Source organism: Lepisma saccharinum, chromosome 3 (genome assembly GCF_977018435.1).
Source record: "Lepisma saccharinum chromosome 3, izLepSacc3.1, whole genome shotgun sequence".
NCBI lineage: Eukaryota > Metazoa > Arthropoda > Insecta > Zygentoma > Lepismatidae > Lepisma > Lepisma saccharinum.
The window spans coordinates 78,841,575-78,858,715 of record NC_139231.1 but is presented as its reverse complement, the minus strand read 5'-3'; the positions used below and the strand labels follow the sequence as shown (position 1 = coordinate 78,858,715).

At 37.7% G+C, this 17,141-nt stretch overlaps 1 protein-coding gene across 2 annotated transcripts in view; it reads right to left on the bottom strand.

Moving 5' to 3' along the window:
- Positions 1–202: 202 nt before the first annotated feature.
- Positions 203–17,141, bottom strand: part of LOC145985177 (uncharacterized) — a 70,660-nt gene continuing 53,721 nt past the window's right edge. Inside the window, exons 6-7 of one of the 2 annotated variants that reach the window (XM_083118875.1) lie at positions 11,277–11,552; positions 203–369 (exon numbers count right to left, since the gene is read on the bottom strand). In XM_083118875.1, the coding sequence (XP_082975001.1) occupies positions 292–369; positions 11,277–11,552 (354 nt within the window). In that variant the 3' untranslated portion in view covers positions 203–291. Of the gene's footprint in view, positions 370–6,300; positions 6,468–11,276; positions 11,553–17,141 lie in introns of those variants that run through there. The other variant, XM_083118876.1, reaches the window with a different exon arrangement.

Sequence of the window (17,141 nt, the reverse complement as noted above, 5' to 3'; positions counted from 1 at the left end):
TCAACATTATAAACCCACACCACGAAGAGTAAACACTGTTCAAATGCTTATGAATTGCATCTGTGACATGCCACAGCTTCGACAACCAGTGTTGACTGCAGCACTGTAGTGACAATATTTGAAAATTTATTTACTGGGTATCCTTGGTACCATGACAAGAACCTTTTCATAATATGCATCTCCGTTGGTAAAAAAAGAAGCATTTAACATTTTCTATTTTAATATATTTATTATCTAAATCAACACTTTGGTGAATGCAATAAAAGTACTTTTTCGGTCACTTTTCACTCTTCATGCATATTTCTTCATTAGCTGCTGTGCAACTGATTTCTTTTTTAAAAGCATTTTGCTTGACTTCTTTTTGGGGACCTAGAATGAAAAGAAACAATGTTAAAAAATTCTCTCTCATGGATGCATGTGTTTGTGAGGGTGTATAGTAAGGATGAGAGCAAACTTGGGCAAGTCTCACGATTTGGGGTCTGGAGGGAGGGAGTTTTTGGACCATAAATCAAGGTCTCCCCTGAATTAGGAAAATTATTTCCATGACTTACCCTGACCAAATGCATTAAAAAAATCCCTGAACTCGCACATAATTGCATTGATTTTTAAAAAAATGCCTTAAGTCGATAGGGTTTTTATTTATTTTCTGTCAATTAATGTAAATTCGGGCACATTTACACTGGTATCTGATAGTTAAATCTAACATAAAGAGTGCAGTCGGTTTTAACCTTGCACTTGATGTTGCAAGCAGCCAATAACCACCTCCTTCCCACTAATGAAACAGGAATCAGCAGTGTAAGAGCCAATCCTAGCAAGCAGAGTAGATAATGTAGAGTAGCATGGACTGATCATGCATCTAATCCATTTCAAGTTTTACTTTTGCTAATTTCTGTTCTTTGAAGATTCTGTTCAAGGACATTTCAAAACTGGAAACTATTCTTGTTGTGAAGATCGAAGGGAAAAAAAACACCCTCCCACCAGCAGAGAGCTGCAATTTTGTTCTTTCTCCCACTCATTCTTACCCACCCCTTAAAACAGGTTTACCTGCTGCCCTGTCTGCACCAACAAGTGGACTTGTGTCTTTACCCAGGTTCCTCTTCTTCCAGGTGCTCTGCACTTACAAGGTAACTGATTTTGACTAATTGAGATGATGAGGAGGAATGATGATATGATGAAATTGATGAAGGGACACACTCAAAGAACACCCACACACAAGATGGGATTCGAATCTGGGATGGTAAGTGTTGAGATCGTGAGTCCAGCATTCAACGCTCTCGGCCTTCGGGGTGACACAGAGGACTTCTCACAAAAATAGATTTCGAGAATGTGTTAAAATTAGTTAATCAGTTCTACGCATGACAAGTACGTCACGCAGTGGGAGGGGCAAGAAGAACGCACTGAGACTTGCAAGCTAGAAGCTATGGTACCTGACGGGTATAGAATAGCTGGCAGGAGCCATGAGGGCAGGTGGTAAGGCAACGTGCTGAAGGAAGTTTGTTGTGCAGGTTGCATGACATTTTAGGAGTGATCTCTCGCAAACGTGTCTGTCCCAGGTCTAGTGCAGGCCTCTGCCCACCAGTGACGGGAAAAAAAAAGTCACTTTCCGGCTGCAACAACAACAGCAGAAGTGATATTTGTTGATTAGCTGCTATGGCATATTCCTAAAGCTGTGTATGCCAGTGTCTGAGAGATACTTGTGGATGGGGATAAGGAGCATTTATCCTGTTTATAGATGTCTAGCCCTTGATGGGGAGAAGGGGTGGGGGGGCTGCTTCAAGCAACTGGAACCTGCCTAGAAAATTTGTAATAGCACAGGGGTGAAGTGTGCAATGCTTCAATGGTGTTGGAAGGCAATGATGCAGTTGCCACTTAGGCCAGAAATTTAATGTTGTGTTTAATTTGACCATATAAGTATTCATTTATATATTTTAGGTATTTAGAGTAATTTCTGGTGATTCACATGAAAATTTACACACATTCTATTACTAGGTTGGCCAACCATCCTGGAATTGAGCTCACTCTCCCGGTCTCCCAGAGAAACTTTATTATCTCCCAGAATGAAGAGATTTATTAATTTATTATTACTATTTTTATTTTCTTTTGGTATGCTGAGCAAAGAAATTTGTTACCACAAACCAAATCACTAAACTTTTCAATATTATTTTGAAAAATCATGAAAAATGAGTCATTGTTTAATTGGGATGAGGGAGAAATAGAAATTTTAATTAACATTGTTGCACCAAAGTATCTACACAAAATGAAAACAAAGGCATTGTTGCATGAAAGTCTCGAGCCTTTTTTATTTTCCTCCACCCAATTTTGCTTAATTATACAGATTATTTGTTGTATGTTACAGTGGGATTACATATGCTGCGTCCATGTAATTACCATGGCCATTGGAGAAAGGAAAATAAAGTATTTCTACATGTTCACTGTTGCACCAAAGAGTTATTTCGATTGGTTACAGGAAAAGAGTGATTCTGAGGTTGAATGTAGAGACTGTCTCGAAGTATTCTCGGTAAAATTCAAGATAAAGTTTCATTTTGAAAAAAAATTGTTATAGGTTATAGTATTTCGAATTCAGAAGAGTCTGTGTATACATATATTGACTTTGTTTGATTTGGTTTACTTACAAATTTTGATCGCTGGGTTGTTTCGATCAAGTAGCAAGTAGCAAGACAACAAACATAACAGCTGAAACTGGAACTTTCGGTGGTAAAATTGTGATTCAATGTACTTATCCAATTAGGCAACTGATGTTGGGTGGCCAAGGGGTCATTTATGATCATCCATAAAAGAGCTCTGTTCATGACTATGGCAAAACAATGACCCTATTAAAGTGATATTGTTAGACATTGAGCAATTTTTTTAGTGAACTACTTTTGATGCTTCTATATCCATCAAGTGCAGTCCTTGTCTAGAATTTTATGACATGCAACCACTAGTTTTGAACTTCTGTACATAGTCTGCATACAAATTATGCTTGTACATGTTCCATGACAGGCAGCAGTGGTGCAGGAACGTTCCTGATTTGGGGGGGTACAAAGTCTATCTCTTCATCCGTCCGTGTATGTCTGGTTCTTCATATATATATACACACAGTGTGTGAGTGTGTCTATATATATATATATACATAGACACACACACTCACACTGTAAAGAAAAAATAGCGACACTTGCTCGGATATGGTTTCACAAGATTCATTAACCAACACCCCCTGTTCTTTTCTATTTTCATTTATTTTTTTATGTTTCAATACAAGAGGCTCCCTCTGGTGCTACTCTAGTAACTAGCGTTACTTATAATTTTGCCTGTTGCATGGAGGACGATGAGTGCTTCGTGCGATGCGAACTTCCCGCATGCACAATGCACCTCAAAAGCAACAGAGTAGCACCAGAGGGAGCCTCTTGATAAAAAAAAAAAAAAGGAACTGGGGGTGTTGGATAAATGTCATCCTTTTCGCAAAACCACCCCCCATTTCTTCTGTGATGATAGGAGGGAGTGAGAGAGGCATCACATGATGACAGGTTTTCCATCGAATAAACACGACCGACGATGCCTCCTTCCTCTCTCACTCCCTATCTGCTCCCTTGCAACACTTCAGCACCCCTGCTCGTTCTACAGTTTACTAATGCATTCGAGAACGCTCCTTCACAAATACGGCTGGTGGACGAATCCTTCTTTTCTTATTGTTTTAATTCACTTCATAATCTTGTGAAAACCATATCCGAGCAAGTGTCGTTATTTTTTTCTTTGCAGTGTATATATATATAATGATGTCCACAGATTTCTTTCTGGTACATATAACCTAACACATATGGGGGTGTACATATACTAGCTTAGAAGCATTATTTATCTGCTTTCAGTATTGGAAGTTTAAATGACAATGGTGAACCTAAATGTTGCAAATCTCTCAAACTTAATGCATACATAGTAACATTTATGAATATGTAAGTGAGAATAAAACAACTATTTAAAAGTAAAATTTAATGATTTAGGTAGTGTGATGACTATATTATTGATTAAAAGTTGAATTTTGCTACAGAATTTCAATATGATATAATCGTATAAATAATGCAACAATAATAAGTCTCAAATAAGCTACACTTTTTCAGAAGTATTACTGCACAAAACATGGGAAAATGTACTTCAAAATAACCTGGCAATAGTGTACATCCACTGCATAGACATAAATGGAATGCAAATTTTATGTTGTAATTACACTTTATGAACGTAAAAGTATTTCAATATTTCAACTCATTTCAATATTTAAAAAAGCAACATGAAAACTAAAGTGTTATTTCCCTGCCTTTACACTTTTCCAAATACACTTTTTCTGTACTCATTGTTCACAAATTCTTTCATCAATACTGCCAGGTCCAAGTTGTCTAAATGGTGTTGATAAGCATGAAGAACACAAAGGTGATTCAATCGTTCTTGGGACATTGTGCTCCTTAGGTAAGTCTTAATCCTCTTCAATGTGGAGAAGCTTCTCTCAGCAATTGCTTTTGTTGCTGGAATTACAAGAAGTTCCTTCAATAATGCCTCAATCAAGGGAAATAGGTTTCTAGTTTCCTTGTGTAAACTTCTGAATTTTGCTACAACTTGATGGATTCCTCTTATCTCCGAAAGTCTTGAAAACATCTACAATTTGTTTTGTTGCTGGAATTCCCCTCTTTTCAGCTTCAGTTATCATAGACTGCTTCCAATTTTCAGGTGACAAAAGTATTAGATTTTCCAGTTCGCAGTAGGTTTTGAAATCAGGCTGATCAAATCTATACGATATTTCTCCGCAAATATTATCTAGTGCTTCAAAAAATGCTGTTTTGTACATATCTTCAACAGAGGACCGACCACCTACGAGGTTCAGCTGGTTTCTCAGAATGCTCTAAACGTTTGGGTGGACACCTTACTCTAGTCCTCTATTAATTGGTGGACATTATTCCAAATTTTCTAAATGTTTCATCATTTTGCTTTCCTTTCAGATGATTCAATACTACTTCAACAGCTTCTCTGCTACCGATGACTGTTTGGAAAGACTTCTGAAGAGAGATACTTAGTTTTTCAGTAGGTGCAAAAATAACTGACAAAGTAAGATTCCAAAGACTGTAGATCCTTTCATTAGGTTGTCAAGAAGACCACGGGCCTTGCTTGAAGAATCACGAGGAGCTCTAGAAATGTTCTCGAAGAACGCTAATAAAGCAGAATAATTTTCAACTATCGCATGTAAAGCTGAAGTATGAACTGACCATCTTGTTGGGCACAGAGGGCAAGTTGAGGTAAACTCTGACACTCCTTCAGCAGCTTTGATGTCTTTGAACTGTGATATTCTTCTTGGAGAATCCTTTAGAAATACACCAATATAATTTATCAAGTTCATTGTGTCTCTCAAAAGAGGGATGGTTCTTGTGGTATCTTGAAGAGCCAAGTTTAAATTGTGGTTATTACAGTGTACAAATAATGCTAAAGGCTGTTTCTGTTTGATTAATGCTTGAACTCCTTTTCTTACACCAGACATGTTAGCACCCCCATCATAACATTGTCCTCTAAGATGTTCTAAGGGCAAGTTAAATCGCTGCAAAGCATCGATAATAATGTCATGCAGAGCACTTCCAGTTGTGTTAGATGTTTCGTATAGACCCAAAAAACATTCACGTACCTCTAAGTCATTCACTGTTCACACACTGATTGAAACTTGCTCTTTACAGCTAATGTCACAAGTGTCATCGACAATTAGGCTAAATAACTTGTTCTCTTTTACTTCAGAAATTATTTCTTGTAAAACACAGTGAACCATAATTTGCAGTATTTCATTTTGAATAACATTAGAACTGAAGTCCTTTTTTCAAAAACTGTTCAAGTTGTGGTATTTCATCTTTTCTCGGTTGATTGAGCTGGCATACATTTCCACTTTCCTTGTAATGTCCTCGCAAAGGAATTCCCTGCCTAGCCAAGAAACGCAAAGAATTAATCATTGCACGCAAAGCCACTCTTGCACATTTGTGCTGTTCGTCCTTTGCACAAGAAAGTACACTACAAATTGAAACGAATTCAAGACCACCGAGTTAGGTTACAGCATCCTTATGAAGTGGACTGCATTCATGTGAAGTCAGTTTCTCATTTGCTTTATTCCATTTACGGAATCCACGACCATTCACGAGATCGGACACTTTCACTACTTCGTCATACTTTTGTCCAGAGTCCTTTCTTCAGTGCCTTGCAACAATAATAACAAGGTAATCCTTTTATGGATGCATTGTAATGGAGCCAAGGATACTCACGATAGAGCTTCGTTTGAAAGTAGAACTTACGCCCGTTAATTATCTGTGGTGAAATATTGAAGGGGTGATATGGTCTGTTGTCAAACATATTGGAACTTCCACTTCCAGAACAAGATGTTTCTTCAGAAGAATCTTTAAGAGATTTTTTTAAAGAGCTTGCAACATCATTTATTTCAGCACGCACATCTGGAACGGAAAATTTAGGAAATAATAACTAGGCCTACTTATCCCTGTGTTTAAATATGTGCAATTAAAAATCTTTTAAATATAGTTAATGCAAATACTATAAAAATTTATTCGCCTTATCATAAGTATAAGTCAGTATTCTCAGGATACCCTTAAAATCAATTTTTAAAGTATTAATTTTCAAAGTTGAAATATTTTTATGTGATGATTCATCCAAGTCAACTATTTATATGAATATCTTTGAAACTAATAGAAGTATAATAGCAAAACTTCGTTGATTTAAACCTTGAAAATACTAACTTTGTACAAGACAAATTAATAAAATTATACAATTTCGTATCTTACTGCTATTTCTCCACCTGGGTAACAAACATATGGGATTTACCCAACTTAAACGCAATTACAGTTTTAAAAGAAAGAACACCATGAAAATATGCCCGAGACTAATACTAACTTTAGAAAGAATTGTGTAATGTTTAGATTTTTATAGCTTTAACTTAAATTACAAACTTTTTTCATATAAATTGGCAACTTCAACAATATTTCAGTCAGGAGTGTTCAACTAATTTATAATTAAGGACCATTTTCAATCCAATAACATGCTAACTCGCTACGAATAGTTTCAGGTACAAGTGTAGGATTCAAAATGAATGTCCTTTCATCAATTTCACATAGCAAAGCGACGTAAAAATTACCAAGACTATCAACAAGATCAACCATTAGCTACATATTTCGTGGTCAGAAAGCACACTCAGTAAATACGAGTATATTTTCTACAAAATGAAATAAGACAAACCAGAGAATTAGGAATGCCCCTTTATTATAGACCCAGTGGGGAAAAATTACCTTAATTTTTTCATATTAGGGTAAATAGTTGACTAATGATGAAACACGATATCAGAAATATCTTTATTGTTTGCGTATCAATAATTCTTGATTGATAGATTGATTTGGTTGATTTTACTTTGCTTTTGTGCCACTTTTGGCTAATTGTGAAGATGGGGATGGTTGATGATATGATGAAATTGATGAATGGATATTCACAAATATCCATGCCCAAGCTGGGATTCGAACCCGGAACCCCTGGCATCTGAGCATGATGTGCTAACCACTCCGCTACGAGGGCCGGCTATCAATAATTCTTGTTAATTCAAAAAGACTATAGCTTAACTAAAACTAAGAGTGCGCTACTAGATTTTATGGAGTAGAGTTTATTTTTTAATTACTTTATTGATTTTCATAAATAAATTAAAATAATTTCTTGAATTGCATTTTTTCTTATTTTGTTCCATGGCTTTTCTTCCACATTTGGCTAATCGTGACAATGAGGATGAATGGTGAATTGATGTAGTAAAATAGATAGCTCCATACTAAGAATTATAACCTAAAATCTCTGGCATTCTAGCACCTTTTGCTAACACCACTCTGCCACAGAGACTTCCACTGATCTAACCTTATGTAACTAGTACACTGAAAATATTGCTCTCTTAAAAAAATGTATGTTTATGAATTATTACATGAAACTCATTCCATTTATATCTAGTGCTGATCTAAACGTACTAGCCCTGATTTCAGACCTCCGCATTTCATTACATCTATCTTATAAGCATACCCGCGTTTCTTAACACATTGGTTAAGAAAGGAAAGTTCAATTTTTCCCAGCCAATTTTAATAAAATTTAGTAGTAGAAGCAATTTATTAACATTTTTGTATTAAAACAGCGAAGAAACATTATACCAATTTGACCTTAGAAGTACAGTAAAACCTCGTTAATCCGAACTATGATAAGCTGGACTCCGCTTAATCTGGACAGGCCAAAAAAAAAAGCAGAATGCTTTTGGAAGAAGCCACATTGACACTGGAATACCCTTGTACTGCACTGTGTGTACAGTATTGCTTTACATTTTACTGTACTGTATAGTGTATTTAGGCCTATGACCTTTAAATACACCATAATAAACGTGTTTTATTGCTATAAACGGAGTTTTAATGCACTTTCTACTCTTCTTTTAGGTTATTTCAGTTAATCCGGACTGTTGTTATCCCCCCGTTATTCCGGATTAATGAGGTTTTACTGTAATTCTAATTGCTTAAACAGAAATAATGACCACGTTTAACTTGGCATGAACTACAAATCCACCAAGAGAATTATGTATTATCCATATTAAAAAAAAAAACAAAAAAAAACACATATTTCACAGTTTGATTTTGAAGTCCACTTTACGCATAGCTAGGCTAATCAGGACTGGACCTACAGCTTAAAGTGGGGTCTGAACCACTATGTGCCTCCAGCGAGTATCGAACCCTGAACCCCTTTATTACAGGGCGACGACGTTACCACGATTGAATAGTCTACATGTAGAAGCGTAATAGTAATTTACTAACACAAGCCGTGGAAAGGATTTTTAATCTGTTAAATTTCCCTTCAAATACAGCCATGCTTGAAATCTGTTAACTAAGTATTGGAGAATAAAGATATAATCACATACCTTCTTTTATCAATTTATCTACTTCTTGAAATTCAGCATTTGTTTCGCTCGTTTCCACTTTCCTTTCTTTGGCAAGAATTGGAACAAAAAGTTATTTATAGTTCTCCTCGCCATTGTTTAAACTACACCTACTACCACTTCCATACACGTTCTGATAGAAAATGAAGTTCGAAGAAAACGTGTATGTACGCCACTGAATCATTGACAGTTGCTCCCTGCGCACCAGTGTCGCACCAAACTATACTACCAATTCACTCAACCGGAAAAGAATGTGAGAACTGACAAACCCAAAGTTACGTTGACCGGTGCCAGCTGGACCCTCAAGTCCGGAGTGGGTATCATATTACCATGCATGTCGAACGAAGACTGCGACTTTTCAGTGTTGACGGAAATGTTTTTTTTTTTTTTTTTTTTTTTCTCCTTCTGGTCAGTAGCAGAGGGAAGGAAACCAAAACTTCACTTCAACAGCGAAGGGGAAGCAAGAGGAGAAAACAAATTACTATTCAATTTAGTTTGCAACTTTACCACGGTTCAACTCAATTCTATTCAAGTTGTTTGAGTTAGAAGAACTTAAATAAATTTTAAATCTGTGAAGTTGAATCTTCCGAGTCACACATTCCTTATTTCTAGGGATGTGCCGAAGCCGATTACAGATGTATGAAAATTGGCAGAAATTGACACATCAGCATCGGTATCGGAAACGGCAAAAATCCGATATTTAAACCGGTACAGATTATACTAGAGTTTTACCTTCTAAAAAGTTTTATATTCTGGTTTTGTAAGATTTATTGAAAATTTGGTTATGATTCGTCATTATTGTAGAGTTTTTGTAATAAAATTATTGCAAAATTCTCATTCAGAGGATCAACCTAACTATAAATCGGAAATAAAACAGTACATTGCTGTTGTTTTGGAAATTCAAAAATGAGTATTCAAACCTGAAGCAAGTGCTGAGAAAATACTTGGGCATACCTGCTGCACCAGTATTCAGTGATTGAGTGTTCACTGTTGCTGAACAGATTTGCGTTAAGAGAAGAAGGAGGTTACTTCCCGAAGTGCTTCCAAATCTCGTATTTCTGAAGTTGAATCTGTCAGAACAGGAATTCATTTTGCATTTCAAAGAACTGCTTGTGTACTAATGATAAATCTCTAGGTTCACATAACCTTTTGTAGATGCAAATGTACATTCGCATCTCTTGAAAATATATGTATATACATATGATATGCAATAGAAATGTACATAGCAAATTTATTTTTGTCATGCAGAAAATAACATCCCATTTCTGTTTATAAATCTTATGTATCGGAATCGGTTAAATATCGGCATCGGTATCGGTTCCAAAAATTATCGGTGAGTACATCGGCATCGGTAAATTTTCAGCTTTGTCACATCCCTACTTATTTCCTTGTCAAATGAACTGTAGGAGGGTACAGGGGGCACAATGGGATTTAAGCATTTAGGGGGGTACTGTAATCCCCTTTAAAATTTTGGGGGTACAATGAACCCCTGTAAAAAACCTCTCCTAACAACATGCAAAGTACATTTACCATAAAATCTAGGCAAGTACAGTAATTACCAGCACTGAGACGATACTGACATCATTATAGGAAACCATGGGTTCAAATTTAATAGCCAATACCTACAAAGACTGGGTAGCCCCCTAAATCCACAAAAATGTTACACAATACGTTTGCTTCATTGATTGAATGATGTATTTGGTTTACTTTGCTCTTATGCCACTTTTGGCTGATCGTGAATATGAAGATGATGAAATTGAACGAGGAACACTCACAAATAACACAGATGCTCAGGTTGGGATTTGAACCCGGGACCCCTGGCATCTTAGCATGCTGTGCTAACCCATGAGTTTCCAGAATTTTTCATGGGGGGGGGGGGAGGAGTGAAAGTTCATCTTTAAGGTGTAAGGGTATATTTTGAGCCCACATGACCATAAATTGGGCATGTGTGAAAAGTTTTAGGGGCATGTTGAGATATTATGGAAAGGGGTGGCAGGGTGTTGGAGGTGTGTGGATAAATCACTTTGCCACAAAGACTGTCCTGCAATACTTTCAACGAATCTATCCTGGATATTAGACAAATTTTCAGTTACTTTGCACAAGTGTTGTGTACAAACAAGGAATATGTGATTAAGTGACAGGTGTTTTAATATCCCAATGTATTTCTTTGAATATTTTAAGGTATGGTATAATTGCAGTGGAATATTTATAAATATTCTGAACACAATATTTAATTGTTGCAATATTGGTACCTCTACCAACTCAGCTCTAGTACAGTATTTAAATATCATTTTTGCTTTACCTTTTTCTTCATCTTTTGTTGATCTGCCACTTTTTGTCCCTGGAAACTTTTTGAACTATCTTTCCAGTCATTTGTATTTTTCTTTGCTGATCCTTTTAATCCACCTTTCGGTTTATGTCTGGGTTTAGGTTCAGTTCTGTTCCACTCCTTTCCCTTGGAAGAGCCTTCTCTCTGTTGCGACTTCCTTTTGGACTTTCCATATCGTTGGACCCTAATAGGACGCTTCTTTAAAAGCTGATTATTCATTTTTAGGGCCAATTCCACAGATTCTGCATTCTGCAAGAAAAGCAAATGTTAAGTTCAAAATATGAAATAGTATTTCTATTTTAATCAAGCAGCATATTTATATTATTTGAGTCAATTTAGTGAAGGTGTGATACAAAAGCTTCATACTTGGAATGAGGTAATACAAAATTGCCAGAATAGAATCAGGGATGGAAACTGGTCAAAGGGTCAAAATTATTGAAGCTGTGAAACAAACACGACTAAACAGAAGAAAAGATCAAGAAAATAACTGTCCTAAACTGAGCAGGTTCCAGCCATGTTCAGTCATCCAGTAAGACACTTTCCCCTTCCTAGCTCCATCTGTAGAGCGAGGGGTGAGTCTCAGTGAACTTCATTTTGTTCACATGAACACATGCTCCCAGACATCAGACATTAAAAAACTAAATACAAAAAGAAAAGTGGGCAAGATTAAAAACCTGTTAAAAACAAGATTCTACAAGAATTTTCCCAGAGATAAAAAATTCTTTAAGAAATTTAACTTCAAAAGTGATTTTAAAATTCAAAAAAATGTTGAATCCACAGGAACATAATTTGTTCATGTTCAAAGGATTATGTAAAGCCAGGGTTGTAAGCTAGACTGATGTGTATGTGGGGGGGTATATATATATATATATATATATATATATATATATAAAGCAGTATACCAATATTAAGCATTATATTTTAAGAACTGATGTTACTAATCAATATTGAGAACATCGTCCACGTCTTGTAATGCAGCTACAGTACAAAACGTCACATTCACCTCAGTAAAGTGCCAAACATGCAATTTTGAAACAAATGAAGCAAGCGAAGTGAGCAAGAATATTTTTACATCCATTTCTTTGCAGGCTCTCAAGAATATTAATATAAAGGGGTATCAATACTTTCTTAGGATCCCACGATATTTACTCTTTTCCAGTTTTTCTTTTCGCCCTTTTGGCACCGAATACGTGTGGATATCATATAGCTAAATATAGTCCCCAAAATATAATATTCGAACTCTCCCCTCTCCACAGAAATCCCTTGACAATCTAAGATTTAATACTTTATCAAGAGCTTCATATCCTAAAATGTAATACTCAATCCTCTCATCAAAATCTCCATGCCAATTTCAGGCTTATCTACTGTTTATATTGAAGATTGGATATTGCCTCCTCTAAAACAAATAATTCTGTCCCCACACCAGAATTTCCAAGACACATGAATTGGATACCACCCTCAATTTAATGTTCAATTCCCCCTAACTAAAATTTCTGCCATAATCTAAGACTTGACATTGATATTCAAAAGTTGGATATTTTCCCCCCAATGTTTAATCCTCAATTACTCCTCCAGAATCCATGTGTCAATTTAAGTAAGGCCTAATATGTAATACTTGGATATTGCCCCCTCCCGATAATTATACCTTTACAATTCCCTTGAAAGTCTACTAATTGCTATTTATATAGCAGCAATGGTTAATTATAACGTAATGCAACATGTGTCGAACATTATATTGGTTACGTCAAATTTCCATCATAGAAATCCCTTCCCCAAATTTGTGTAGACGCAACTTGTGTCCACAAACTCACGTGTGGGTGGCACCCCTGCCCCAGAATACTTTATTTTTTTCATGTAATGGAATAAGTATGGTGCATTTAAGGTGTATTTTTTTAGAAAAATATATAAAATGTTGAATATTATGTTATTTGAAGGGAAAATAATCCACCCAAAATTATTTATTACTATTATTATTATTGCCACACAAAAAATGCTGTAGATCTCAACAAGCCCTCGAACAGGATTCAACGACGAAGTGAAGTAACATATGTCAAAAACATAGCCAAGCTGTAGTATTCGATAGAAATGTACTTATGAAACGTGAAAATTCTGTGAAAATACCGAATACATGGCATGACTCTTGTAGTTGACCCGAGAAATGAACTTTACAACAGGGTATTACTGACGATTCAGCAATAAGGTCAAGTTGTCATAAATTACAGACATCTAGATCGGAAACGTGAAGTTTCTGTTTGAGGCATTAAACGTCGTTCGAATGTAATCTAGAACTGGAAATAGGGTTCATTTGTCTATTTTGACAACAAACATAGGACAGACAATGAAAGTGTGAAGAGAGATCATGGCAAAATGAAGGCCTTTCAGATAAGTCGCATAAAAGCCATAAGAAAAGAACTTCCTGTGAAATTTGCTAGTTGACTTTCTATTTGGTGGGACAAGCTGTTTTGGGTAAGGATTATTCATGGGAACTGGAGGGACATTTATTGCACAGGAGTGGCACAAAGCTGGAAGATCGGAAGAGAGAGCAAGTGACCTGTGTGTCTCAGCAAAAGTTACGGTTGCAGGCCGACCAATCCCCACTCCATTCAATAGGGTGAGTAAGTGAGGCAGGGGCTCAAAGAGAAAACAACGTGTAAGATCTGGCCCTCTGGAAAGGTTTGTGACTGCAGTGTTTTCCTTTTACTTTTCAACAGGTTATGCTATTCTTTTGTCGCTAAAATTAATGATGAAGATAAATAGAACCGAACGGGTCAAGGGTGCAGGTCTACTCGTTTCCTTTTGTGGTTTAGCGGAACATTACACAAGAGCCTTCCCAATAGCTCAGTGTCGCCCTGTAATTGAGAGGTACCAGGTTCGATCCCCGGCGGAGGTACGTTGTCCATTGGTTTGTTGTAGTTTGAGTTCTCGTCCACTTTATACACAGCTAGTCTAATTCGTACTAAATCTACAGTGATGGGTGAACAAAGGGAGCTGAAGTTTAGGGCACCATCTTATTACTATCATGTGACAATTTTTATTACTTATTGTTACTAGTTATAATGGATGCACTATAGTATGTTAGTGTTCGCATTAAAAATATATTGAACCCGTGAAAGGACGTCAGCGGGGGGGGGGGGGGGGGAAGGGGGGGGCACTTGCCCTCCTGAGATACCTGGGAAATGTTTACTTAATTGGAATGGTGAATTTACAGCGATAGTTTATTAGAAAGAATATTATTTGCTGTGATTTACAGGCTGTCAGTTACAGCAGTTAAGTGATTAATTGCCATGTCCAACAATGTAATGAGATAACTTTTTCACAATAAAGACTACAATCACAATAAAGACTACAATCATGTTGAGTGCCGTAACTAGGGGTATGTGGTAAGGGAGTGTTTAGAAAATATTAATAATCCTGGCATTCGCACATGAAAAATATCATGTCGGAAAATTTTTGGGACGGCAAAATATCAGGTGAGGTCAGGCCAGTTCGGTAGCTCAGTGGTTACAGCAATGGCATGGTCTGCCCGAGACCCGGGTTCGAATCCTGGTCGAGCCTGCATTTTTCGCTGAAAATTTCTATGTAGTACTGATACGGTCCAGGTATTAAGCGTATGGCTACAAGGTATGGTCTTCACTTTTGGCATAAACATAAGTGGAGATCTGTTTCAAATGGTCCTAGCGAAGATCCTAGATGACATTCCTGGAGTTTCCTTCTACTTTGATGACGTCATCGTCGGAGGTGAAACATTGCAAGAATGCTTCACACGCACGTGTGATGTCCTGAGTCGTCTGGCCAAACACAATGTGAAAGCGAGCGCCAGCAAAAGCCAATTCCTAACCTCATCTATCGAGTACCTAGGATACAAGATTGACGTCACTGGTATATGTCCGTCGGACAAGAACTTGGAGGCCGTCCTAAATTCTCCACCACCTCAAGACAAATCACAATTACGTTCCTTCATCGGGATGATCAACTTTCATCGAAAGTTTGTACCCAACTTAGCTTCGAAACTTCACTTTTTACTTTCTTTACTCAAGAAAAACGTCTCTTGGAACTGGGACGATAACTGTCAACACGAGTTCGACAGCATCATGGCGGAACTTCGACAGGTAAATCCTATTGTGCCTTTCGACCCAACAAAGCCAGTTGTACTTATCACCGATGGGTCTCCTTTCGGCTGTGGCGCGCAATTGTGTCATCGAGTTGAAAGCGGTCTACAGACCATCGCCTGCTCTTCTACCACCTTCAGTGAGACGGAGCGGAGATACTCTCAGGTAGAGAGAGAAGCTCTAGCCAGAGTTCACGGAATCAAGCGATTTCACAAATTTTTACTCAGATCCAAGTTCGAAATTATTACAGACGCACGTGCTGTAAAGTTTATATTTTCTCCGGATCGAGCCATTTCAAAACATTCATCCAATAGATTGATGAGATGGGCTCTACTTTTATCTTCATACCGATATAATATAATTCATTCCAGCAAGGTAGAAGTAGCTGACATGCTAAGCAGGTTGTCTACGCAAACACGAGACACAATACCAGCTGGAGAAGAAGAACTTCATGCATATTTAGGGTCCATTGAAGACGCTGTAACTCCTCTTTCTCGAGACTCAATACAGAACGCCACTTCAGAAGACCCACTGCTGTCACTAGTTGTGTCCTGTGTAGTAAATGGTTGGCCAGATCAACTTGACACGTCTACCGAACGGAAGAAGCTCGCACCTTTCTTCGAAAGAAGAGCTCACCTAACGTACGAGCAGGGAACGCTCATATGGTCGGGTAGACTTATCATTCCCACAGTTAAACGGAATGAAGTTATTAGAGCTTTACACGATGGACACATAGGTTTAACTCGTATGAAAGAGTTGTGTCTATCCAGATTTTGGTGGCCAGGCATGTCAGCAGAGATTACGGATTTTGTAACAAGCTGCAATACATGCCGAGCTAATGCTCCTAAGGTCCGCAACGGACCCGATTCTTCATGGCTTCTCGCTTTGTACGTGAACGAGAGATGGCATATAGACCACTTTTTCTTTGCAGGGCGTAAGTTCCTACTGATAGTAGACGCCTTCAGCAAGTGGACAGAAGTGTGGCCTGTACACACATTGGACACAAAGGAAACGTTCCGCTGGCTTAAGCAATCTTGCGCCAAGCTAGGGATACCAAATACTATCGTATCCGACAACGGCCCAACGTTCACTTCTCTCGAATTTCGTAACTTCTGTCTTAAGAATGGTATCAAACATGTTACTTCACCGCCTTATCACAGCCCTAGCAACGGCTTAGCCGAACGATACGTTCGTACTGTCAAAACTGCTCTTGCCAAGCTTAAAACTCACAAACCCAATCTGACCACGCTTGAACTTGATATGGGGATCGCCAACCTTCTTTTCATCCTTCGGAACATGCGACTGGGTGGAAAAGGAAGCCTACCAGCACTTTCGGTCTTGAAACACCAACCCAGATTTTGGTGGGAACCAAACAATGTGCCTCTGAGGAGTGAATCTCTGTTCAAGCTGAGGAAGTCAGCAAAGTTTCGGAACGACTCTTCGTCGAAATATGGTACTTTCGCCATCAACTCAGCAGTTTGGGTTCAATCACCTAAGCACGGTACTCCAAATTACATCCCAGGAGTTGTCATTCGTCGAATTGGGGATAGTATCCTCTACAAGATAATGTTGGAAGATGGAATCAAACGAGTGGTACATCCCAGGTGGTTGAAGAGACGTGTTTCACGTGACACTGCAGATGGCGACGACTTCAACGTTACAATACAAAATAGAAATTCAGCCAACCTCGGTGGAACAGTACCAAAACCTACCCCAGGCAGAGTCGGAT